Below are 27,878 nucleotides of genomic sequence, written 5' to 3'. Positions count from 1 at the left end.
TGGTATCACTGAAAAGTGCCAAAGTGGACAAACGTGATCCAATAAAAGGTAGCCAGTTGCCGATCCTCACTCATTTTCACTTATAGGGGCAGACCATCAGAGGGAGCCCAGCCACAAGGCAGGGGTCACAGTGCTTGACAAACTCAGAGACTCAGTCGGGTATGGTGGATGATTCGAGTAGTAGATGGCAGCAGGAGTTTGGAGAAGGTTAAGAGCGAGGATATAGGTTCACAGGGGGAGATAATTCTTCTGGGTGGATGGGTTAAAGTAAGACGAGGTTTGGAGTCCTCTAGAGAAGGTTTGGTTGAAGCAGAAAGAGCTTAGTTTGAGTCATCTAGAGGAGGATTTACAGCAGAATGAGGTTAGTTGGAGGGGGGGGGGAATGAGGTTGAGACAGAAAGAAGTGTGTTGGAAGAATCAGGTGGAGGTTGAAAGAGAACAGAATTACTGGAGGCTAGCAAAGGCATAACAAGAAAGGTTAGGAAGGCATGATAGGATACCCTTGGTCCAAAGGGGACAGGCTCACAGTGGGAGAAGGAATGGGAATGCGACATCAATGAGGAGCAGGCCCTTAACAGAAGAAGAGATGTGCGTTGTGAGTAAGAGTCAGGGCCCAAATGGGGGGAGGCGACAGGGACCCTCTTAAGCCAGCTCAGATAATCCAAGCAAAGCGAGCCTGTGGCCTCCTTAAAAAAGACAAAAAGCCATGGAGACAGACCCAGAGAATACCAACAAAGAATGATTCAGGAACCCTGTAAAGCCAGAGCTAACAACCAAGAAGAAGAGGTTCAGAGAGGAGCAGCAGAGGAGGGTAATGGCTTAAACCAGCACTTACAACCAGGAGAAAAGACCCTGAAAAGCACAGTGAAGAGGGGTCCATGAAACCCTTCAAGCTTGAATTGTGATCTCGGGGTAACACCCCGAGATGAAGGGCAGTGAAGGGTGTCAGAAACGCCCTGTCCCCCTTTAAGCCCAAACCTCTGCCGGCATTTGGGTCGACCCAGAGGGACCCCAGCACATGAAGAGACTAGTTTACTTTTATTTGGTTTGAAATTCCAGTTAACATTTATTGCTTTGGTGAAACGGAGTTATACTCCCCAAATACAGAGTAGTTTTAATTGCATGTGTGCCTTGACCTCATCATTGACCCCTGTCATTGACGTGACGGAGATCAGGAGGTTCAAACCAACGTATTGATAATGTATTTAAAATATTTGTGCTAGTTCCATACGTTTGCCTTAATAAGGTAATTGCACTAATAAAACCGATATTTTTCAGGCTAGTGAGATTGGGGATAGGTGCTTCAGCAGGGAGCTTAATTGTCCTCTCTGCAGCATTTATGGATTAGCCCTTTTGGTTGAAGAGGAGTTAAACGGATTGCCAAAAAGGAAAACCACAAAATTATGCAAAACATTGCAAGTATAGGAAATAGGTTTCATGGATGGAAGAGGCTCTCATTGGATAACCGATTAAATTCAATCCATGACTGGTTGGTGTTAAGCTAAAGCTGTAGTAGCGACACATTAGACAAACATAATATTATTCTGCAAACGGGAGATTTTATCAGAAAAATTAAGAATGAATTCAAAAGAAAACACTATTTTATGCAGATTCGGAGCTAAATTCGACTGCTGAGATTAAGGTGCAGATTTTGAAAGAAAAATGGCAACATGGTCTGTGACAAGGTCACCTTTTCATTGGCCATTGAGGTGGACTGCGGATGTTTGGGGATAGTGGGTGACACCCACTTCCTGATGAGGCACCAGAGGCGGTAGGAGGAGGAGACCCCCCCTCCCCAAACTTCACCTCAGCTTGTCTTCGATTTAGCCCAAGTCATAGGGCATGTCTGAAGTAAAGAAAGCATCTCAGGACTGTCAAAAGGAAATCTACTTCATGGGTGGGGAGTTCGGGGCTGAATCCCTAATTCCGGAACCCAGCCTTCGTTCAGCAGAGAGGAAACCCTGTCACTTTCCATTTCAAAATCTGTGTTTTTCATACACAGTACCAACAAATGAGTTTCTGTCTTGTTTGCCGCCTGATGCCAAATCCAGGCACAGAGCGGGAGTCTGGAATGGACGAACGCAGAGTGTGCAAGCTCCGCCTGGAACCTCAACCGGAGCCAATAAGAAACGATACAGCAGGCACCAGAGTTATATTGGGGGGAACTTGTGCTTTTCACAGATCGGCTAGCAGAAAGGAGAGAAACTTCCTAGAGTGAGAGTGTGGGAACGCTAACTCTCGGGGTCCACTTGCTGCCATGCTGCATTTGCAATCTAATTGTCCACATGGTGTATGACTCAAGACCTCAGTCTCCCTCTTCCATTCAGAGAATTCACCTCCGTCTCTGTTTTGATGCAGGCAGAGAGGCAAGGATTTCTGCATATGTTTCCCTTTCTTTTGCATGAGCAAAGACGAATCAGACTCTGTAGGGGCCCGCACTAATAATAGCCACCCTCCGTTTTCATGGTGGCTGCCATTAAAGATGGGCCCTTTGTTAGAATGTATTTCTAAACTATGGCCTAGTGGTGGGATGTTTAGAAGGCCACCCTTGTTGAAAAACAGGGATTACTCCTGGGAGCTTAAGCCGTAACCACTCAATACAACGTGGATCAGGAGAGGTGACTGTGGTCTGGGGTCTACAATGAGTCCACACATTGAAACACCAAGGATTATACTTAGATAGTTATAAAAAAAAATGCTGTTTATTATAGGCCAACAACAACACATGAAAAGTGAATAATTGGCAGGTAAAGTATCACAGAACACTATCGACTATAGAATATATATACAGTCACATTAGTCAGCGCACATAAATCTTTTACTTCCCCAGTACCTGCAAAGGAAGAAGGTGAGTAATTTAGTTGGCACCAACACTCTTCAGAAATTACAATCCTCACTTTAGAAGTACAGCCCTAAAATGAATGGGGCCTTATGCCCAAAGTTCAACGTGTGCGTAAAAGCGCAGAGAAATGCGTAAAGTTCACAAAGTTCCAGTACTTTTTGGAGACTGAAAAAAGTTAGGCAAAGTGTTCTGAAGATGTGAGGTAGGATTTAAAAGTTAGGTAGGTATCAGTTATTGCTAATTAAACTGTTCCCAGCTTTCAGATGGCTTTAGACAGCAAGCATTACACAAGCCAAATAATGACAAAATGTGCTGTGAGAAACCTGAAGGTGTCTCACTCACTAGTACCTGGGGATCTGTCATCCAGGTGGCCAGGACACGGCCATCGTTTTTGGATCCAATTCCTGGGGGTGGGCCAGAGTGGGAGAATCACCTGAATGAGCGGTCTTTGGGGTGTGAAAGTGGGTCACTGGAGTGCGAGACCCTGTATCCCTTTCCCTGTAACACCTATACCCCATCCTATCAGGTAGGATACTTTGGAGCTTAACCCCCGCCCCCTTTTCCAACACAAACACTTTCTCACAGACAGCTCATTGTGCGAGAAGATGGACTAGCACCGAGCCATATACTTGACGTGTCCCAATACAATGGTCAGGCAGGCTCAGGCATTTACTGATCATTACACACACCAGACTTCCATTACACTGCCACTAACGGATAAAAGGCGGAGCATGAAAGCACACTCTGAGCAAGGCAAAGCACACGAGGAAGCAGCAGTTCCAAGATGGCAGTTTAATACAAGGCGAAAGACGGCCAAGACCGAAGAGGATTGCAAGACGGGAAGTGCCCTTACCCTTATCACTGAAAGACCATATCTTTCATGAGCCTTTGAGAAATGGAAACGTAAGACCTGGAATCAAAGCTGAAGTTTCCTGAATTGTGTGTCGGAGGTACCAGGGGCTCTGCCACATCGATAGTCAAGGCGGGGAGAATTGTTTGCCGCTGTGGTAATTTCCTTGGCTCCTACAACAAAATAGCGCCTGTGAAGTCAGCACAGCCGGTGAGTTGGGAAGACTGATACCAGACCGGTCTGTGTGGAAACCAAGGTTGCAAGTGGCAACATTGTATAAAGAAGATTGAAGAGAACGGTGTATGAAGTATATGTGGCAAACGACGCGAATATAATAAAAACAGCAGATGAGTGAAGGAACTTTGAAGCTAAGATCCGACACCGTAGACAGAGTGGTCCGGCGCCACATGGGTGCTTATTCAAAAGTCTCTGTTAGGTATCCAACTGAAAGGTGGTAAACAATAAAAGAAAAGGATTTGTGAAATCAAAGTGGTCCTGCAACGGGTCAAGCCAAACCCCATGCGCATTCGAAAGTCTTCGATACTTGATGTAAAATTCATATTGGTACGAGCCCGGCTCAGGGAGATTAACTGTGTTAAAGGGTCCTGAGCCCGGCTGAGAGGGATCCGGGGTGAACCGTAAGTCACCCGAAAAAGAATATCCTACGAACATTGTATTAAAGGGATCTGAGCCCAGATGAGGGAGATCCAAAGGGACAAACATTGTGCTAAAGGGATCTGAGCCCAGATGAGGAGCATCCGGGTGAATAGTGAATCATCTAAAGTGAATACTTGTGAAAATCTAAAGAGAAAAAGGACTTGTTTATTTGGTCGCATCAGGCCCTCTAAAGGAAGAGACTTTGAGAAGCAGAGAGACTTGAGCACAGACGGTCCTGATGCTAATGATTGAACTGTATCCTCGTGCTAAAGAAGCCAAAGACTGTGCTACGCTCGAGTAAACCGGCTTGTCCCATGCTAGAAACGTGGGGAAGGGAGGCCAACGGCCTGAACATACTGACATATAATTAGGTGAATACTTCATTCTTTTTCGTACCACTATTTCCCACACTATTTGTCTTTAGAGGTAAGGATTGGCAATATGTTTATTAGTATAGGCCCTTTTAATTTGACAAGACACCACAAGGACTGCGTTGTTATTATTTGATGGTGGTAGCTTGCTCCCATCTGTAGATTTGGGATTAGACAGGTGTTTTTGAAACGCTTTTTGAAGTTCAATAAACACACTTGAACTGTAGTCACTTGTGTTTTTTACTGTTGATACCATGCCTCCTAACTGTACCCCCAAAGTTAGAAAACTCTTTGCATGAAATAAGGCCACCAGTAAGTATGCTCACTACTCACTGCCCCCTTACTTGGGTTTTGGTCCAGACTTGGCAGGTCCATAGGTGGTCACCAGAAGTGAGTTTTCCCGCATTCCTTTTGGTTCCAAGATGCCCAGACGCTGCGGTTGTAGACCCAGTTCCGGCTGGTCACAGGACCTGCTGCACTCGGGTCTGGGGGAAGAATGCAGAAGACACAACTGCAGCACATCACAGGACACTGGAATTGACACAGCAAACTAGTCTTTGGCGACCGTCACCATTGCACAGCAAAGAAAAGGGATTCGGCTATTGTGGTTTGCCACAGCCTTCTATATCGTGACCAGAAAGGTGCTGGTAAGACGAAACTCTGCACAAGAGCATCTTGTTGCATATGCTGGCGATCCCCCAAAGCCCTAGTAGAAACATTGGATGACGGCACTTCTATCGCGGTAGCCCAAAGTCGAGCTGGAAAGCCCACTGAATGGCCCAGAGACACCTCCGCACAGGCTCACTTGCAAGGTTACCTGGAGATGTCGGGGGTGGTTGATCCCACCACTCCAAAGGGTTGAAGCACCAGTGAAGGCCTTCGGAGATCAGTCACCAAGTACGACTTCTCTTGGACAGCAGCAGTATTTCGTTGACACGCCTCGTCAAGTGCATTTTAGGAGCGTCCTTCGTCTGCTCGGCTTCTCAGGATACTTGGCGCCTTCTTCAGACCTACTGGAATGGCTCCAGGGCTCCTCTTATTATCCAAAGTCGGTTGAGTGATCAGACTCAGCACTCAAATGGCAAGATCTGACCCACACATGCACACCAGCAGTGGTCCAGTCAGGGATCACTTTGGGTCTCGTGCACTCGTGCACACCAGACTTTCTGGAACCAGATTGTGGGTTAGGCCCAGGCAGCACCAACCCACTTCCTGGCTCCTCCCACACATGCCAAGCACTAGCCTGTGAAACCTTTGTGTTTCCTGGGCAAGAGTATGACCATATAAGGATTTTCCTGATGTGAAAGGGCAGGAAGAAAGCAAAAACACAAGATGGCCAAGGTGCAAATGAAAACCTTGTGGCACCGCCATGTAAGGACACTAGCCACAGCTGGTAGCCAAACGGGGTAAACGCAGTGAGGCTAACCAAAAATATAGTAAAAAGTAACTGCTGCCATCCGTTTGTCTTTTAGCTCATCTTAGGTAACCAAAAAATACCTTGCGTGTAGTCTAGGGTCACACAAAAAGAAACCCCATTGCACTGCATTGAAAGATGCATTGTGCAGTGATAAAAGGTTACCCAAACAGAAGACTAAGGGAAACATAGTTTCCCAGTACTGACAGTCTGAAGGACTGTAAGAAGTCTGGGTAGGGTGCACAACAAAAGCAAAACGTTTAGAAGTCCATAGATTATGGAGGAAAGGTTGCTTCTAGAAAAAAACTTTCCTAAAACCCTGATTTGCCAAAATATAATCTGTGTATATGGCAGGTGGAGGTGTTCACAACACTGCTTGATCAGTTACATACACATGTATAGCACGCAACCTTCTGCTTGCCCTTTGACTGACTATTTTTCTGCAACTGTGTGGTTGTTAATGGTCCTATTTTTGTTTCGTTTTGTGGATGGTGAAAAATGATGATCTGTCAATTGTTGTAGGGTGATAAATAAATGTCTTGGTTTGAAGATCATTGCAGGTGCAAATTAATGACACTGTTCTATTACTATGTATACTTTGCTTTGGTCTTACAGTATTTCTCCTGGGAACATTTGGACACCTCTGTGGGAGGAGCTATCGAGCGCATCACCCAATCCTGAGAGTATGATCAAGGGAGGGCGGGATGCACAGGTAAGTCTACAGTACTGTGCTGTTAGCCATTAGCAGCCCCCTGCAACACTTAACAGTTTACCCAGGGGTGCCTGAAAGGAGGAGAGGCATTGGTTATATTTGCTTTCAGGTCCTGTCGACTCACCGCCCCCCACACTCCACAGGGAGCCGTGTTCTTCCTGTAGAATCCACTATCTCTAGGTACTATTGAGGGTTTTCCCGTTTGGTTTCTGCCAGAAACAATCTGAAGAAGTCACTCGCTTTGTGCCCAGGTTTCTGTACCTGGAGACCTCTTTTATCCCTCCCCTTTGCTCACGGTACCTCCATAACATTTCTTGAACTGGGAGAGGGGGAAGAGTAAGATTCCAGCTAAAGACATTCTGTTACAGCCTTCAGATTTAGTGGGCTTTGGGTGTGACAGCAATGTTATCTATGTGAGAGTGCATGAATGGGCCATTGGAGGATGGGGCAGCACCCCACCATCTTCCAGGTGCCAGTGAGGCAATGTCCAGGTGTAACACAGCCCCCCTCAGCAATAGACATTGGGCCTCATTACAAGTACTCCGGTCCGGAATTAACACTGCCGGTAAAACCATACCGGCACCGTTTGCATGTCCGCGCAATCATGACCCGCGGCCCCGGTAATAGCACCACCCTAAACCGCCACCGCGGAAATAGGGTTCCCCTTAATTCCGCCTGCACGGAAACCCCTCCGTTACCGGCAACACGAAACACCGTGAGCATCACAACTAGCGCGGACACGGAAATACTGTGAAAAAAATGGCGGAAATACCGTGATCACGGTGGCGGAACCGCCGCCACCGCGAACATGGCGTTATACACTGCCGGCTGAACTGAATCAGGGCACAGGTGCACCAAATCAGCCCAGCTGGACCTAGCAGGCCACTGGGAGCCTACAAAAGGGCCACACCCAGCCCAACACAACACAGAACCATGCAGGCAGCAGGGCTAGTAGCACTGGGACTGGGCCTACTCAACCAACAGGCAGTACTGCACATGGTGGCAGCAATGGCGCAGAGGAGGAGGCGTAGGCGGAGGAGGCGCAGGCGGCAACCAGCCAACCCTGCAGCTATGGCAAACCCCATTGCCCAGCCAGCCCGACCCCGCCGCCAGCCACCAATACCACGCATCAGGGCCTCACCCTGGAACCTCACCCCAGGACAGATCCACACCCTATACCGGCTGGACCGTGCAACAATCATGCACATCACCGCCATGATTGAGGACAACATCAGCAGCCTAATTGACACCCCCACCGCCACCCCCCCCTCTTGAAGGTTGTCTCAGTTCTGCATTTCCTTGGCACTGGCACCTATCAACACACGGTTGGTGAGCTGCACGGCATATCACAACCGTGTTTCTCAAAAGTCCTGGTACAGGTACTGGATGCCCTGTTGCGCCATGTGTCGGAACACATAGCCCTACCCCGCACCCTCCCCGAGGTCATTGCCACCAAGTTGGCCTTCCATGCCATGGCAGGCATGCCAAATTGCATAGGCGCAGTTGACTGCACCCACGTCGAGCTGACAGTACCACATGCAATTGAGGCGGTGTTCCGCAATAGGAAACAGTATCACTCTTTGAATGTCCAGATGGTTTGTGATGCCATGCAACTGATTACACACTGCTGCGCACATTTCCCAGGCTCATCACATGACTCAATGGTACTGCGGAATTCCACGTTGCCACGGTACATGGAACGCTATGCCGGACAAAGCACATGGCTATTGGGTGAGTACAGCTGACGATGCTACAACCCTGTCGGAGTGGTGTGTGTGTGTCCAGGCAATGAGCATTGTGAGTGTGCCGCTGTGACCGCACATGCATCACCCCCCTTCCATCTACCAAATACACAGCGGATGCCAAACATCATGAAGGAAGACATGACAGGGCACCACAATGTGCCCGTGCACACGCTGCCACAGCCAATCCCGTCACTGTCCCATGAACCCTGTGCCACTGCAGACACCCACCCTCAATTGAAACACTGCCCCAAAAAGCACGAGAGGCGTGCAAATGATACGACGAGTATTTACTACTTCCGTACAGTGGAGTCACTCTGCCATGTGTGGACAGCACTGCACCATGACATGCACACAATCAAATGTCACCCGCAGGGCACAGCAAACATGCAAGTTAATGTGTAGGCCCATATGCAGTCAGCGACATTCCTCGTGATGGCCAAAACATACCTCCAGACACTGCATGGTTCATATGCATGAATGAATGATGATACAAGAATGCACAGCAGCAGATGAGGACATGATGCCACAAACACTGACATGTTCCCCCATCTACATCCCATGTAGGTGATGCGGGATATGCACTCACGCCATGGTTGATGACACCTGTACGGAGACCAAGGAACAGGCATGAAGAGGCATACAATAGGGCACATATCCGCACACGTGGAATGATTGAGAGGACATTTGGACTGCTGAAGGCCCGTTTCCGCTGTCTGAGCAGATCTGGCGGATCACTGCTGTACAGCCCAGTGAAGACGGGCAAAATCACGCTGGTATGTGCCATGCTGCACAACATATGCCTGCGCAGGAACATCCCAATGCCACCAGACGCAGATGAGGAAGATGGGGATGGGGATGGGGATGGAGATGGGGATGGGGATGGGGATGGGGATGGAGATGGGGATGGAGATGGAGATGGGGATGGCATGGCACCGCCTCCCCCTGGGGGTGCACATGATGGCCAGAGAGCACGGGATGCCCTGATTCGCATTTACTTTTGAGTCACAGCACATTCACAGTAATGCACAAACATGGTGACGACAATGAATTAATAGTTGCACTGCAAAATAAATGATCAATGTCCACACATGTATGTCTTGATTTGAAATGGTGATGTATTGATGTAATCACAACAGGGAAGAAGGTGCATTGGTTAGGGAAGCTGTACACCCGGGGCCACCCACCACCCAAACGTGCCCACCCCCACCCAGAGCCCATTGTCCAAGCCCCCAAAACTACCTACCCCACCACCCAAACGTGTCCACCCCTCTCACACCCTTGTAGTCCACATGTGTCCTGCACTGCCCCACACACATGCCATCACTTCCGTGTGCGCTTCTGTGCAACCTTGCCCAAGGGACCCGTTAGCCTACTCGAGCGCCTCCTTGGACTGGCAGTAGTGGAGCTGGATGGGGTGGTAGTGTTTGATTGGCCAGAATCAGGGATTGAGGGCATCCGTGCCAGATTTGCCTGTTGGCCAACCAACATGGCCTCCACAAGCCTGGAGGTGTGGTCATTGCCCTCCCGCACATGGCGTGCAAGGGTCACTATGGTGCTCGCAAAGCGTCCTATGGACCTCGACAGGCGACGCACTGAGGCGCTGTAGCTCTCCCTCTGCAGCCTGGATTCCTCTAGCTGCCTCTCCACCAGCTGGGTGAGGGTAGCCTGCTGGTCCTCCATCCGCTGCATGCGGGCATTCAGTTCGGCCATGGATGGGGTGGGCGACCTCATGGGACTCCCCAGTGAAGTGGGGCTGAACCCCAGCTCATGGAAGGAGCCCAGGTCTTCCAATGTGGGCATCTCCCCCTGTGGCCCCGTTTCCGAGTGCTCTTGCGGGGCACTGTTATCACTGCAGGCCGCCCCCTCTGCAGTGCTGCTGCCTTCGGTGTTGTGTTGGGTGGCCATGATAGGTTCCTGTGGCACCTGTCTGGACTCAGCCAGTGTGGAGATGGTGGGGATGTTGGTGGTGGTGTGCTGCACATCTGTTGTGGCTGGTAATGTGGCCAGTGGTGCAGAACTGCCGGCAGCATCCTCCTGTGTGGTGGCGGTGGCTAGTGTACTTGCCGATGCTGATTGGCTGGCCTGTTGTGCAGTATCACTGTCACTTGAAACGGCTGTGGGGACACAAAGGGCATGCAATTAGTGTTGTTGTGGTGGCAGATGGGTGCATCACATGCGTCATTAAGATTGTACATTGAATAGTGTTAGTCACATGCATCTGATTGCTGGTGTCTGCATTCAGTGATATTGGTTGCCATACGGATCATAATGGGTCCTTTGGCCCACACATGCACTGCCTGGGGGGGGATTGTTAATGGGTCCTTTGGCCCACACATGCACTGCCTGTGGGGGGGGGATTGTTAATGGGTCCTTTGGCCCAGTACTCACAACTGCATATTTACATGTGGCATTCATGTTTGGGCACTTACCGGCATCTGCAGGTGGGCTCACTCCTGCCTCAGCCTGCCCAATCCCATGGATTCCCTCTAGGTGGAGGACGCTGCTGCAACGCTCCTCCCATGCTTGCAGCCTCAGTGGGGAAGGGGGTCCTCCGCCTGTCCCACTGCTGCGTTGGCGGTGCGTGGAAATGAGGTTGCGTACCCTCAGCCTCAGGTCGTCCCAACGCTTGTGGCAGTCCTTCACGCTCCTCACTGCCACGCCCACAGCGGTGCACTTGCGTGCAGCTTCGGCCCACACCTCCTTCCTCCGCTGCTGTGTGGCACGCCGTTGGTCGGCGCTGAACAGCATCTCAGCATTGTCCACAATGTGCTCCACCAAGACGGTTAGCTCCGCCTCGCTGAAGCGCTGTTTGCGCTGCCTCTGAGCAGGAATCCTGGCAGACATGCTTGTGGTCCCTTTTGGCTTCTCAGAGTCAGGATTGTGCTTGTGCTGGCTCTGGATGGCAATGGATTGTGCTTTTATATGATGGCCGCCTCTCTGTTTCCTGTTTTGGCGATCATGGTATTTCCGGTTCCGTGTCCGTGGCGGCGGAGGCGGAAACGGGTTTTGCGCCACTTGTGGCTTCGTTATTTCCATTTCCGTGGGGTATTCCGTGACGGCGGTAACAACGTTTCCGAGTCCGTGTGGTGCGCGCGACCGACAGCGTGTAATCGGGCTGTTTTTCCGCACCCTTGCGGACACGGAAACGTTTTTACCGCCATCACGGATTTTGCACGGTCCCGGACTGGCAGGTTGTAATGAGGCCCATTGTCTCTACTGTGGTTATGAAATGGTGCGTGCTTGCAGAACCAACCCAATTGCACATGCACATTACAGTTTATTTTTCTGTTTATCGAGTATGGACTTCAAATGTTGGGCACAAATGATGGCACTAAAATTGAAGCACCACTACAACGCAGAATAACCTTCACCCTGCCCCGGTCCCATCTGTCTCACAGGTTGAGGGTGAGACCAGAATGGAGGTGATTGGGCTGGTCTTCCTGCCTTGCAGAGGAGGGGAGTATCTCAGCACTGTAGCCATGAGCGACTGTAACATGCAGACTGCCAGTGGTTTATGCATATATGTGTGTGTGGGGGGGGAGGGTGTGTGTGTGTGTGTGTGTGTGTGTGTGTGTGTGTGTGTGTGTGTGTGTGTGTGTATATTGTGTGGGTATTAAAGTATTTCTGGTGTTATGAAGGAACCATAGCACTGAGAATAAGCTTGAAGCAAACTGGAATCATTGAGATTAACACTTGGGCAGAACTGGAGCTCTTTGAGCGACATTTAGGCAGAACGTGAGCACGGATTGCCAAAATGGAGCATAGCCATGACAGGGAGAGCAGCATGGGGCAGAATTAGCACAGGGAGAGCAGCATGGAGCAGAACTGGGGCCGAGGAAGTGACATTGGAGCATAGCCTGAGCTCTTACAATGAGTGGTTGTGTGTGTGGCACAAGTGTGTCTGTTGTGACAAATCCAGGTAACTCTTCAAGGCAGCGCCACCCGCTTTGGGACTAGGGACGTGAGCCCATCAAGCGTTTGACCCCCCTAGGGGACAGCGCAAGATTGATCCCATTGGGGGTACCCCTGCTCCCCTTTTGAGGACAGGAGATTCCCCGATAAGGATATCAGTTCAGTCATCCTCCCTATTCTCATGACCCCAATGTCTTTGTTGGCTATATGGGACTTAAAGTGTGTCATAACTTAAAACTTCCTGTAAGAATGGCTGTATGGTTTCTGACCCTCTGTGTGTACAGTATTCACCTGGAATGAGGCACTGCTGAAAAATCCAACCCCCTTACAGAGGGGGAGATAAAGAACCAATCAGCATTGGAGACAGGGAGAAGAGAAACCAGTGGAGCCCGAGAAGCGCCAGGACCTCCTGGGGGGTGTGGCCAGATGAGGAAGAGTTTATGATAGCCATGGGGGAGGCGACCACGGCCGAGCCTGTGGGAACGCTCACGGTCCTGCAGCAGAAGGAGCCGGAAGCACATGTCCCAGAGGAGCAATGCAGAGCACCTGCCACCTAAGAGGTGGACAACGGGTGTACCGAGACGCAGGCACCCAGACCCTGCCATAAGCCCACGGGATGACAGGGCAAGAGCCACCCGGCAGGCAACACAAGAGAGAAGCTGCAAACGTGGTGCTGCTGCTGTCCAACTCCCTACTCTCCCAAGGAGCACCTTACAGGGAACATGTGGTGGCTTCACGGGACCAGGAGAGGGCAGACGATATCCAAAGAGACCCCAAGGTGGAGTGAGAGACACAAAACCCCAAGGCAGGGTGAAGGACCAGAGATCCCAGGGTGGGGTGAGAAAAACCAAACCCCAAGGCGGAGTAAAGGAAACTAAAGTCCAAATGGGACAAGAGACCCGAGACACTAAGGCAGGGTGACCGAAACCAGACCCCCAAGGTGGGGTGACCAAAACCAGACCCCAAAGTGGGGTGAAAGACACCGAAACCTAAGATGGGATCAAGACCAAGAACGGCCTGGCAGGGAAAAACACCAAGAACCTTCTTGGGAAAGATTACAAGGAAAGCAGTTGTGGTGGGCGACCTAGGCCAGACGTTCCCACGTGAGAGGAAGTACAAGAAACAATAATTGTACTGAGTTGAATACTACAGACAAGTAGAAGTTGAAGAGCCACTCAGCCTATGTATCGGGGCGTGGAGCACCTATTGAGAACGAGGCACCAGGGTGGGGCCCAGAAGCCAACCACCATTCATTTTCTTGGGTGCAAGGCCAAAGTGCACCTTTGTTGAGTTTGTTTCTTTTATAGTGGTACAGTCAGAATTCAGGTAAGCATTGCATTATGGAGGACTTTCTTGTTTTGTAAAGGGAATCCTGACAAGCACCCTTTTATACTTTCTATATAGAACAATGCCAAGGATCCTAGGTTTTGGGATAAAGAAACATTCAGTCATAATGCCACCTTGTCTGGCTCCCAATTCTGATCTATCAGAATGTTCTTATGGGACTGGGGCAGATTTTGATCAGTGAGTGATGTCAGGGTAGGCCATGAGAACTCAAAGTGACATTATGGTACAACTTGTGTGCGGAGCGACATTGGGGCATAACTGGGACAGGGAGAGGAACAGTGGGCCGACCTGGGGGCAGGAAAGTGACATTGCACAGATCTGAGTTGGGTAGAGTCACACAGGGCGGAACTCTGGCAATAAACATCATGTAAATGTGTTTTACAGTGGCAATGTTGACACACATTGTTTAGACGACCCCATGAATTGTGATGGGCATAAGAAGTATAAAATGTATTGTACAATGCTAATACCGACATATATTGTTGAGCCTCAGGATTTTCTTTGGGAACAACCTGCAAGAAAAGGAGGATTGGGGGGATGAGGGGGACGATGAGAAGATAGTTGCAGGTCTCGTGATTTTCTTTGAGCACACGCAGGGTGAAAATATGTTTTACAATGGCAGTGTTGGTATGTGTGGTTCAGCCGGGGGCCTTCTGATTTTCTTTGTCCATAAGGAGCTTGAATATGTGTTTTACACTGGTAATGCTGGCACATAGTGTTGCAAAATGGCATCATGATTTTCTTTGGGCACAGCCAGCATGAAAAGGTGTTGGGAGTTACACTTCTGTATTAGCGTGTGACCTGCATCTTTTGGAGTATTTAAGGTTTTTCTCTACAGAGCCTGTACTAATCCTGCCTTTTTTTACCCAATTTCCCCTCATATAAAAAGACACCATTTGGATGCTTTATTTAAGAACATTTCTCAGTGGGGAAACACGTTTCAAAGTTGGTTTGGCATCCCTCACTGCAGTGGCTTGGGCCACTTTGTGCCACACTACTCTAGCAATTTGCCAGTCACCACTGTCGTGAATTGAATGCAAGTATCAGAATGCTGGTGCATATTGGAGTGTTTGGTGCATGAGGAATGAGTGCACACATGCAGAACGGTTGGGAGGAATGGTCAGTGCCCACGGTCACAGGATCAAACTATGGACCCTTGAAGCAAGTAGCGGGCTCACTGATTCCGAAGAGCGAAGTGAGTGGAGGACCCAAGCTTTCCCTTCCTAATTCAGTCCTCCTTTCTTTAAATTACATTTGTGCCTCCCCGCACCTTGCACTGTTCTCCATCCCAAAACCTTCGCCCACAGCCTCACTGTGACCTCATGTGTGACCGATTGGCCAGGCCAGGTGTCATCTGATCAGCAGGCCTAGGCCCTCGGAACATGCAAGGTGCTTACTGCTGCTGGAGAGCAAGGCGAGTGGAGGAACCCAGCTGCCCCCCTACTCGTTCAAGACTATTTGTGACAGCTACATTTTGATTTTATATTCCAGTTCAGCCACCTGTGCCGGCAGCTCTCCCTCCCAAGCCCTTGCCCACAGATGCCCTGTGAATCACGTGGCCAATTGGGCAGGGCATATGTCACATGATCCTCCTCTTCTTTACAAACTTCTACCCCTGCATAGTGGAAAAAGGGCAAGGCCTGTTTGCTTATTTGATTTGCAGTGTCTCCCACACCCTGTCCAGCCACATTCCTTCACCCAGATCCAGGTCTCTCTACCACTAGGTAAGGCGTGTCACCTTGCAACAATTTTCTCCCAATGTATTTTAAGCCCTTCTCCGATTTTGCCCCCATTCTCCCACTCCAATTTTGATCCCTGGTATCTCACTGTAACTTGTGCCCTTCTGTATGTTTTTCTCCCAGGCGTCCCACCTTAATCTGGGTTCCATGATACCCAACATAATGATTGCATCCTGGCTGCCCAAAGTAATTTGCCCGACTGGCACCTAGATATTGTACCTTGATCTCACCTCATGCCGACTCATTCTCAGGAAGCCCACCAGGAATTGACCTTCGTTTAATCCCTAATTGAAACACCCTTCTGCAATTTTCTAGCCCACGATTCCACTTGGTACCCACGGTTGTATGCATCCCTTTGTTCTTCCCTCCTCCCTGTACTCTGACTATCAACCAGGACCAGTTCCTGCACACTGACCAGTCCCAGGGGAGCCAGCCCACACCTGGGTGCATCAGGACATCCTCTGACAAGTTCCTTACCCAAAGGACACTACTACTGAGATGTCGTCCAAGGGACTCCCTAACCGAGACATTGCCATTGCCACACCACTGGATGCTCTTAGTGGGCCACTGGGCCTTCCTCTAACTCCACCACCCTAACATTCTCAGCTTCTATGCATAAACACACAGTATGTTGTGGCAAAGTCCCCTGCCTTTGGTTGGGGCTAGTCAATGAGGTGGTCCCTGTGGCCTGTGACCCCCACACGCAGCATGGTGCTGGACCCAGAGGAGGTACTGTGACCATTCACTACATGTTGTCACTTCTCCCTGAGGGAGAGTCCCTTTCCATGAGGCCAGGGAGGTGGGCTTCGACCCGATAGTCCCCCTGGGGGTGGTATAATGCGGAGGATCCCATGCGGAGGGTCTCCCTCCCTGGGGAGAAGAAGGGCCTTCTATGGTATCACCTTTATGAGAACATCAGACCCCCACCTGCTCTAGACTCTCGTTCTTCTGCTAACCTATTTGGAGACAGTAGACCTATGTACTATTATAAGGCAGACTATCTCAAGGTTCTGGAAAGTACTGAGATGAAGAAGAACATCAGGAACATAAGTAACCCAAGTACTGGGAGGAGGTGGGATACAAGAACAGTGAGGAGCAATACCAAGAATTAACTGCAGCAGTATAGACTTAAGTGGAGTCTTGGTTCCTCCTATGCCACAAAAACTAAAGATGGATTGCCTATTGGGGAGACACAGCCAACCAAGATGAGAGACTGTGAAGCCCAGGAAGCATAAAGGAGATGCAGAGAAGGCCAGGACGGAGCCAATAGTAGTCGGCTTCCGGAGTCAAGAGAACAACCCGGCTCCTTTGCCTGCGGGCATCCAGATGGTACCGTGAGGCTGGCAGATGGTGACGCAAACGCAGGTGTCAGCGTCCATACTGTTGGTCCAAGGGCTGGGCAGGAGATCCACAAGCTGAAGGCACCGAGACACTCACGCAGCACATGGAGTAGGAGAGACACCCCAGGAAGAATTGGACGTGCATCCTGTGGCCAGACAACGTAAGGGAAAAGCGTGGGGAACGGTAGGGGTTGGAAGCTAGAGGAGGCCTAAACCCAGTGTGGCCATAACGAGCAGGACTATCCTTAGGAATAGGGAACGATTGTTTTTCTCTTGTTTTATTATTCAATACAAGTCTTTAGCCCCAAACATGCCACCTTTGTGTCAGAGTCCTTCTTCTGTACCCTTGCAGTACATAGGGGATCCTCTGGATCCCATGCCACCTCATCCCAGGTCAGTGACAGCAATGCCACTTACCCCATTGCTCCAATTGGCCTGTTTTTTTTCAGGAGTACTCCTGTCAGTCAGTTGAATCGCCCAAAACCATAGAAAGCCCTCAATTGATGACCACCGCCGGGGACACCCTGCTGTGGGATGACTTTTACTTGCACTTAGGGTCGTGGTGGTGGAAGCAGACCACTTAAGTTGCTTTAATAACAATTCACATTGCTTTCATTTCAATTTTTAGAATGACATTTCTTCTTAATGTAAGGATTATGCTTAAGCTCCTTAAAGCCTCTTGGTAACCTTGCTTCATTTCCCAGATGCAGGATCTTAATATTTGAAAGTCTTTCACACAGTGTCTTGTTAACACGTCATTACTTTGCCTTCATCCCCCATAATGCAAAATCTTCCTCCTCTCACAGTCGTTATTGGACACTGTGATGGAGTCACCTATGGGGGACCTGAAGAGGTGGACTGGGGGCATCTGAGTGGCACGGAAACCCACCACTTACATGATGCGGCCACTAGAGGCTGTACATTGGTACCCGCCCCCGAATTCCCCTGTCATCCATCACATGCCCCCTTGACATGCCCTGGACAGTAATCCCATGGAGAAAGGATATATATAACGTCTCTCCCTGGGAAATGTGCCTTCGGAGAACTAAGGGGAAAATGCCCGGGGACGTGGAGAAATGCTTAGGCGTGCACCAATCACCTTAAGCTAATGACGAAAAAAGCGGCACAAGCCCACCAATCTGTGTTCCCTCGTTGAAACAACTGTGTCTGATGAAATAGAAGTGACCAGACTCTGGGGGAATCGGGACAGCCTTCCAGAGTGTCGGTGTGAGAGCGGCGAGTGGAGCCAGAGAAGCAGAACGAGAGAGCAGGAGTTGGTCCAGCCAAGGAGGCCTCGCTTTGTGGGAGCTGCTGTACAGGAAGTGGCTAGGCCAATTAGTCCACATTCTAAGAGAGATCAAGATAAAAGGAGAGCACGGTGTAAAGGCCCTGCTGGGGGCCTTGCCTCGGAAGCTGTCAGGAGATGGAGAGTACTGAAGAGGGAGAGACTTACCTGATGGGAGGCGCTATCCTATTACAGAACCAGGCGGTTGCTGGAACACCACCAGAGCCTAAGAGACATTTTGACCTTGAGAGTTGGATCAGTGCCTGTAGCAGGCTCATGCACAGGGGACTGTTACTGCCTTGGTGCTAGAATGATCGCAGCCTTACAAAAGCCCAGGGGAGGGAAGAAATTCCTACCCAGAGACGTCTAAGGCATGAGGGGTAAATGCTACAAGGGTTTACCTCAATATAGCATGTACCAAAGACCCCTAATGAAAGAGGGGAAACACCATAAGGTATTGCCCTTCCGACAGTGCATCACAGGTCAACAAATGAAGGAAGTAGACCCACTCAGAATTAAATGAAGGTTTTAATCCTTGCCAGAGAATCTCAAGGAACCAAGGAATAGAATTTATCATTAATCAAATTCGGTGCAACTGGACTACGTGGTGTTGTCTGCACAAAGATTCCGCACAAGTGCAATTTTTAATTCATCCAATATATACTAAAACATGGTTTGCATTCGTGTGTTTCTGCAACCCTTCACTGGGAACGTTGTGCCAAATGGAACCAGAGCAGAACAATCTCCCACGGTTGATTGTACATAAACAGCTAAGCACAGAAGCTAATCAACATTATTACATAAATCAAACCACTTACTTCTGAATTATGCTGTGCACCCCCATAAACATTTCTCTGAAAGGAAAGCCACAAAAGACAGCTCAGAGGGAATTGCATGATTTTACTTGAACAAGCTCTATGCATCCTTGCAGCATATGCACCCAGAAAGAACAGACTGTGCTGCACAGCATTGTGACACCATAGTAAAACCTACATTAAACAATGTAAGCCCAAGTACAGATGCGTAATAAAAGGGGCAACCCACTTAACCAAACATGAACATCATAAGCATACCCTGAAGATGAATAAACTAATGTAATTCAGATCATGCAATTACACAATTCCTCAGTCCAAAAGTGACATGCCAAGGTGTAATCGCATTCGGGTCACAAGCGACGTGTGCCAGAAAAAAACGAAAACACAAGAGTTCTCGTATTTTCAGTCACGACTGTGTACCGCTTGAATAATCTTGACGGGTAGTTAAGGCTCCGTGTTTTACGTCTTTCAGATGGTTACACACAGATACAGATGGAAATCCTTCTGCTTACTTTCAGTGCGTATTTGTAAAAATGGAAAAGGGCGGGAACGTATCTCTGTTAGTCTAGTCAGTTCCCAAAGGTGCCAATCGTGTGGGCAAGGCCTGTGCAAGAAACACAATGGAGAGGATACAAAAAGGTCATATTTTCTTTGGAGATGTTTAATTGGTTGCGGGGTTATTTCTCAGTGCAACAAGAGCAGGGGCGCCCCTTTGTTTTGAATGTAAGACTGGATCATGGCTAGGTGTGCATGAACCCCAGCCCTGCGAGTATCCAATTAAAGGCATTGAAACCCTTCATTTTACATTTCAATGCATGTCGAAAAATACTAGCTGCAGCTTATTTTTTGCAGATGAATTGTCCCCCCAAAAATATGGATAACCGAACGTTTCAAAAAAGAAATAAAATGAAACCGGGAGCCTTACTTATATATAGCCTTGTGTGCGGTTTACACACCTTATTAAATCTCATTGGAGCATTTTTCAGATTGGCCAGGAGATGTCAGTGTTGTGCAAGTTTCTTCCTTGTTTACAAAAAGGGACTTTGAAAATTGGAAATGTAATTACATGTACTTTAGGCATTCAACCATCAAGCACACACTGTTTATTAGTACACACACATCTGGAACGTGCACGGGCCTCAACCGCTCACACTGTATTGACGTAATCAAATGCAATTAATTCATACACCCAACCACGGGGAAGAAAGTCCATCTGACGCAGTATGACGCTTGCACAAGTTCTTTTTCCGTGTGCATCAAATCCCACGCTGTTGTGCATTGAAATATATAGAGGAAACAGCAAGAACTGTGAGGGAAAGACTCAATGAACATTAAATGGACATTTGTGCAAAATCTAACAAATCTGGACCTTCTAGGCACTTTGACGTTTGAAAATCATACCAATGACCAGCTGCGATTTGGAATTCTGGATCTGGTTCCGAAATATTGAAGATGCAAGAACTCTTTTGGGTCTGGTATTTCTAGGCACAATTACCCCGTGGCCTCAATCAGATGACACCTTGGAATGTCCTTTTTTGCCTGAGGAATTGTGTTTTTATATTTTCTAAACTGGATTGATGCAGTGTACCACGGCGTATTCATTTTAACATTATGTTGATCATGTTTGCTTTTGGTTTAAAGGGTTGCTTCCTTCAATGGCCAGATTTATTTGGTGTACATTGTTTAAGTTTAGCAATGGCTTTGACACCACGGGTATCACAATGCTGATGCTGTGAAGTATATTGTGTTTGTCATGTTGGTGATATATTCAGCAAGGAGTCGCACAGCTTGTTCAGGTGAAACCTTTCGGCTCCATTCGAGCTGCCCGTTGTGGCATTCCTTTCCAGGAAATGAGTATGTGGGTGCCCGACATGATTCACAAGTAAGCGCTTTGATTTATAAATGCTGGTTATTTCATGTGCTTGGCTGTTTGTGACATCTATCATTGTATAATTAGTGTAAAGTGTTTATTGTTCTCCTCTTTTTGAAGACGCCACTTGTGAGTTGGGAAGAATATGCGCACACAAAAAACCGATGTGGTAACTATTGGGTGAATGAAGAATGACGTGTGTGTGGAATCTTCGTGCAGACAGGGCCACATAGTCCAGCTGTGCCCAATTAGAGGACACCCCAAGTCTACAGAGACCCAGAGTATTGGAAATCGTGGGGGGCACCAGCCAAGGCCAAGTAAAGAAGTGCACTGGAACGCTTTAAACCTCCCTCAGACTGTGGGTGGCGTGAAGAACTCCTTCCTGGGTGCAGATGGCTCAGAATTGTAGGGGTTATAATAGGGACTGGACTTTCAACCTCAGGGCCTGTTGTTCAAGACCCATTTTCCCTTACTTATAGTTTCTCATTTACCCTAACACAGCTTCTCCAAGAATATCCCCTTTTGTATTTGTGTTGGTATACCCTTCATGTCTGCGGCATCTTTTACTCCTCTGACAGAGCCGTCTCTCAGATTCTCACCCGACTTCCCACTGCTGCTTCCAGGCCTTAGGAACCTCTCGACAACCTGAGCTGTCGGGTACAGTTTTATACCTGGTGCATCTAGAAAACTACCAAAGTCAGGCCGCCTCCTGCTCACAGCACTCTCTGGGCCATCTCGGCCTGGCTTGTGCGGCTACAGCCCTTTTGCTGCCTCGCCATGTCTCCACAGCATCTCCAACCCTGCTGTGTCTGTCCCTTCTCGCACCTTTCCTGACTTTACCCCTCTGGAGGTAGTCCAACGGCTTATTGTTACTGGTCTCATGGGTCTCTGGCTCCTCTTTCTCTGTTTCTGAACTCTGATCACGTGCTCTAAGGAGGCAAGGTTATATTGCCATTTCTCTTTGGAACTGTTTGGTCAGAGGTCGGTCTTTTGGTCTCCTGGTTCACCAAGAGTGAATGGCTGTGTTTTTGATTCCGCCATGGTATTCATGCCCAAGATTTGTATTCGAGTCGCTAGATGGTGACACTTCGCCACATGCGTTATATGGTTTGGATTATTTCTGTTGGACCTAACGCCGCTCAAAGGCTAGTTCAGAACACCAAGGCCCTGATTAACAAAGATTTGCATTGAAGCAAGCATAGCAGATTTGCCTCTGCTCCCTCATACCAAGTCTAAAACTGGAGCAACATGTGAGGTGCTTGGAGCATCTCAGAAATAACCTAGAGCACATACATATGTTTGTAAATCACATTTGCATGTGTGCATCTCGTAAACGCTCCGGGCTTCTCCAGATGTCCTCCAGTTTTATGCATTGTGAATCGATAAAATGCTGCACGTGCAAATCACAGATGATCAAAGACTTCTGCAAATTTGTTCCGGTGCAAATCTTTGTGAATTAGACCGTACGTATTTATTTTAACAGTGAGGATAAGGGAGTGAGGCGCTTGGATTCTTTGCCCACTTTGCAGAGGATAGTTTTTCACTGATATTTCAACCGCTTCATTTGGCTTTGGCTTTAGCTCCAACGGCACACCTCTCACCTTGGGCCAACCTTCTTTCAGCCTTTTCCTTACTTCAATAAAAAGGCAAGGCCCAGAAAACAAGCCTTCCCTGCCTATGCCCTAAGACTATGGGACCTCCTCCCCGTCAGCATCAGACTCGCCGCCACGCTCCTACAATTCAGAAAAGAACTCAAGCCGCACCTCTTCAAGGAATGACTCCGCCTCAGCACCTAGGCCATCACGTCGCACTTCGCGCCACCTGACATGCTAGATGCCACCCCCCCTCTCATCCCAACCACCCAGCACAGCTGTACCCCTCCTCTGTGCCCCTCCGTATCCCACCCCTGTGGTATATCGGTTCTGGTTTTATCTCCGAAAAGCGCTCAGTTTTGCATCTGTATTGGTGTACACCTCTGTAAAGCGCTCTGTTGCTTCTCAAAAGCAGGTCTGAGCTCAACAAATACAATAATAATAATAATTTACTTGAGTTAATTTTGTGCTCTGTCCAGCCATTCCTTTTTGCCACTAAATGGATATGTTGCCTCTGCAGCATCATTTAATATGACTAGACAGATGTCTTCCCCTTCACTTCCAGATTCCTTGTCGTTCTCTAAGGCTGTGGTCTTCAAACTTTTCCATGCTCTGCCTCTCCCCTCCAGAGTAAATGTCGGTCATGCCGGACCCCCACAAAGTACCAAACAGCTAGTAAGTGCCATCAACATGAATTATCTTCTATTATCATGATGACCCAAATGGCACAGTAGAGTCATAAGATTACTAAATGTTGACAATTGTGCTGTACTGCATTTTCTCACATCAAATGGCAGGCGATTGAACTGCAACAGGACATGTTTGTGGGAGGTTCATGTAGCTAGGTGCTGCGACTATACCTGGCATGTACTTGGACATTTGAGAGCCTCCTGAAGCACCCCCACAGCCCGCAAATAAAACCAGCAAAGGGGCTGCCTCAGGCATATCAGAGAACCGACCATGCCATTGTGCTGCCATTTCCCGCGTGCCTTCTGTGCCGGACTGTGGGCTGGGTTTTTCCTGGATTCAAATGTTTGGGATTCGATCACAGGCCGTGAGGACCAACAGTGAGACACTTAGACACAAGAACACTTGAGTCTGATCAAATGAATGTTACATTTCATGTTAGGACTGTACTCTGCAGGAAATATTTAAATACAGCTTTTTAGGTATACAAGATGTGCACTTTTTAGTTTGCGCTTTTAGGTAAAACTTGCGCCACCTATTACCCGAAACTATTGCAGTAAAGTACAGCTAGGAAGAAAAGGCATATGAGGAGGGATCCAAAGCTTGTAGGTGTTGTTTGGTTATTTCCCCACCCATTAAATCCCCATGGCCATTCCAACAAAGTTCCTGCCCCTCCTCACCCAAAACACCTCCTCATGGCAACTCTGTAATCTCGCTGTTAGGCAAAGTTTGAATGCAGTACGCTCTGGGAGCAATACAAGCCACTATGACTACAGGTATAGGCAACGCAACCTTTGGTATAAGCTTGTAATACATAGTTTTGGTAGCGTTTTGAACAGCTAGGTTTATCTCAAGAGGGGAAATATGAGCTGTAGTGGAGTTACACAAAGATTCACAGTTACAGGTATTCAAATAAACTCTTACACCCAAGGTTTCTTGCACAAACAATTATTAATCTATTTACCAGCCAGTTATAAAGCCTTCTTTAGAAGGGACCAATATACTAGTAACACACAAATACACTTCAATACTGTACACTCTGAGTTTCTGAATCGGACAAGACCCTTTTGGGATGGCCCACAGACACAACCTACACCCATAGGTGACTTCAATAACAAGGCTGCTGGGGACATTAATATTTTACTGTTGGTGTTCAGAACACTCTGAAAAGTTGGTAAAAGGCAGAGGTTATTAGAACACAAGAGATCACCAAAATTCTTAAGCAAGGCAAATACTTTCAGATCCTCTTAGAAGAGTCATACAATTCAATAGGCTAAGCCAAAGTCAATAGATAGAAGTCTTTGTATAGGATGCAGCACCTCAGGTAAGTAAATGGAAAAGTATTTGCACAAGTTCTTAGGAGTCTTTGATAAAAAGAAGAATCAAATGTAGGGCCACAAGCTGATTAGACTTGTGAGTTGCAGAAGTTACAAACGCTTCCACAGTAAGAGGTAAGTTCTCTTAGACTTGTTTTACAGTACCTTGGTAAAGAAGAAAAGATGCAGCTGATGACTTCTGTTCCTGTGCAGCTCTGCATATCTCACTGTTCCTGGGCCTCAGTCGTGGGTACAAGAGGGAGGACGTCTGGGGACTCCTGCAATGCACTGGGACTGTCAAAACATGCAACCGGCAAACTTCACTTTCAGTGGCTGTTTCGCGTTTCAGCTTCTTGCGGCTACCCCAAATAGCAACAACGTGGTTCCTGGCTGTCAAGGTGGACTTTCCTTGCTTCTGGAGTCCTGCACTCTGTTGAGGGGGCTCAGCCTTGGTCAGTCCTTCTTCGTTGGAGTCCGGAGGATCTTCCAAAAGCTTTAGGCCAGCTTAAAAGCAACGCACACAATCTGGTGTTCCTCTCCCTGGCTATTCGGTTTCCTGCAGAAACTCTGAGGAAATTCAACCAGCTCGGAGATGGAGGTCCAGGTGGATTACTTTGGAGTTGATTGGTCCCACCAACTCAAAGGGAGAAGTCGTCCTTGCATGGGCTTCTCTGTCGATGTGAACTTGGCAAATTGGCACTGCAGCAGGGCTTCACCGAGCAAACCAATAGTCCAGGAGTTGTAGCAGGCGTCCTCGCCAAGCTCTTCTTCGATTCCTTTGTCCAGTGGTCGAATCTGCCTTCCAAGCCAAAAGACTTGCCTTTTATTCAGTTCTCTCCAATTCATTCCAGCCTAGCTGTCACTCACCAAGCAGGGTGGCTGTCCTTGCCGGACAGTCAGCCAGCCAGTCACCAGAGAGTGCATTTGTGTCTCCTAGGAGACTAAGCACAGGGAGATTTGCGCTCCTCCCTCACTTCCTGCCTACGCCAGACACTCTGGAGCCATAGGCGGGTTTCACTCAGAAACCCCGCCACAGGCGAAATGAACAAAACACTTAAGAAACCCTCCCCCCAATACAGCACCTTCAACATTGACAATACCACTATTACTGCGTCATCATCAGTAAAAACCCTAGGTGTATACCTCAACTCCTCCCTGACTATGACACACGTGTCAGTGCTATAGCGTCCTCTGCTACACTCACCACCAAAGATCATCAATGAAGTCAAGCCATTCCTGTCAATCAAAAGCCACCTATCAATTGCCAGAGCCACAGTAGGCACCAAGCTCGACTACTGCAATTCACTCTTCCTTGGCACATCAGCCAAAAACCTCAATAAGCTCCAAGTAACACAAAACAATGCCCTTAGAGCAGCACTGAGCATTCCCAAAAGGGAACATATCTCCCAGGCCAGGAAAGACGCGCACTGGCTACCCATTGGAGAACGCATCCTCGTTAAAACAATGGCCACCACACACAAGTGCCTGTCACTTAATGCCCCTCCTTACCTTTCGGAAAGGATCATCCCCAACCCCTCACCCAGACCCACCAGAACACATCTCTCTAAACAGATCTATGTCCCCTCCTTCAAAAGGGCAAATGCAGGAGGCTCCAGCTTCCAACACCTAGCCCCCAAGAACTGGAATGTCGTCCCCACTGCACTCAGAAATGAAGAATCGTATGTCTTCAGCAAATTGCTAAAAACCAAATTGTTCAATTACGATTTTCACTGGCACATGATGCTGTTCCTCTGTAACAAAGAACACGCACATCTTCCTCCTCTGTATATAATGTATTTGTATGTTTCTGTATTGTTTTAATCACCTATGTATGTACTAAGCAAACATTCTGTAACAGCGCCACGATGCCCCAGGGCCGCTGTGGGCTATATAAATTCAAATAAATTTAAAAAAAATAAACAACGAGACCAAACCTGGTTTGGCGCACAGAGAAACTCTCTAGAAGAACCTTTTCACAAAGACATGGCGATAAAAGAAGACCGGGGCCATTTTTATCAAAGATGGCTCTGCGCCATTTTGAAAAGATGGCTCCCGAGGTTGCTTTACCTGAGCCGCGAACGGTCGTGGTAAATGCAAACCACAGTAGTTCAAAACGAAGCCACTGCCACCAGCCATTCAGTGAGGCAAGGATAACATAAAATATGTTGCATAAGAAGCTAGACAAAGGGGATACCAGGTAACCCATCCAGCACTCTATTGTAAGATAGTGTGTGCTGGGTCTAGAAATGTACAATGCTAAGTAAAGTCAATTTCACTTTACTGCTCTGGGAAACAGTTCTTTATCCCAGAGAAGGTATTTAAACCTTGGGAAATCTGGAAGATTTCCCTTTGTCACTGCACTGAAGGTGCTTTGGGACATAATTGTAAAAGATTATGTCTATGGAGTTTGTTAGACTCGATAACCAAAAGAAACACAGTGTAGAAAATCACATTAAAATACATGAGAGAGTGGGGAAAAGGGTCGCAATCTCTCCAGGTTCAAAAAACCAAGTCCTCAAAATCCAGCAAAGTTGCTGCGGGTCTCTAAGGTGGAGGGAATCAGCACATTTCTGAGAATTCCACCTAACACTCGCCCCCCCCCCACCCCTCAGACTAAGGGACAGGAAGATTTAAACCACCCCTGGATGATCTCCTTACTCCAATCGGTCATAGTCTGGTGTGCAATACAAATGAATAAACTAAACTAAACTAAACTTTCTGGAGAGATCATGAGCATTTTGGTGATTACACCCTGACCTGTGTTCAATGGTAAAATCAAACCCCTGTGGGCTGATTGACCATCTTAACAATTTTGGACCCCCCTCGCCGCCCTTCATCTGCATTAACCATCTCAAGGGTTGATGGTCTGTTTGAATCACAAAAGTAGATCCATACAAGTATGGTCTAAACGTTGTCAAAGACCACACAATGGCAAAACATTCTCTTTCTATGGTTGCCCACCTTGTTTCAGGATCCTTCAGCTTCCTACTGATGAAGCAGATGGGGTGTTCCTTGCCTTTCTCGTCCAGCTGACTCAGCACTACACCTATACCTGTATTGGAAGCATCTGTCTGTACAATAAAAGATTGACTGTAGTCAGGAGCTATTAAGACTGGAGCTTGACAAAGGGCTTGCTTAAGTTCTTCAAATGCCTTAGTGCACTCCTCATTCCACCTGAACTTCTTAGGGAATTTGGGTGAGGAGATCACATTTAAGGGAGAAGCTATGGTCCCATAGTTTTCAATGAAGTTCCTATAATAACCTGTGAGACCTAAAAAGGCTCTCATTTGGGTTTGAGTAGTAGGGGTGGCCCAGCCTTGTACAGCCTGTACTTTGCTAGGCAATGGCCTTATTTCACCTCCTCTTACCTGATGTCCAAAGTAG

The 27,878-nt window shown here is 48.1% G+C and overlaps 1 protein-coding gene across 3 annotated transcripts in view; it reads left to right on the top strand.

Moving 5' to 3' along the window:
• The window catches only part of HSD17B14 (hydroxysteroid 17-beta dehydrogenase 14), a 228,854-nt gene that overhangs the window by 182,107 nt on the left and 18,869 nt on the right, over positions 1 to 27,878 (top strand). For 2 of the 3 annotated variants that reach the window (XM_069637065.1, XM_069637058.1), the window contains 2 exons: positions 6,750 to 6,846; positions 8,491 to 8,577. In XM_069637065.1, coding sequence (XP_069493166.1) covers positions 6,750 to 6,846; positions 8,491 to 8,577 — 184 coding nt within the window. The remainder of the gene's footprint in view (positions 1 to 6,749; positions 6,847 to 8,490; positions 8,578 to 27,878) is intronic. The other variant, XM_069637075.1, reaches the window with a different exon arrangement.

The sequence above is a fragment of the Ambystoma mexicanum genome, chromosome 1q, assembly GCF_040938575.1.
Source record: "Ambystoma mexicanum isolate Mex_15411 chromosome 1q, UKY_AmexF1_1, whole genome shotgun sequence".
NCBI lineage: Eukaryota > Metazoa > Chordata > Amphibia > Caudata > Ambystomatidae > Ambystoma > Ambystoma mexicanum.
The sequence above is the reverse complement of the archived record's forward strand: the minus strand, read 5'-3'. Positions and strand labels throughout refer to the sequence as shown.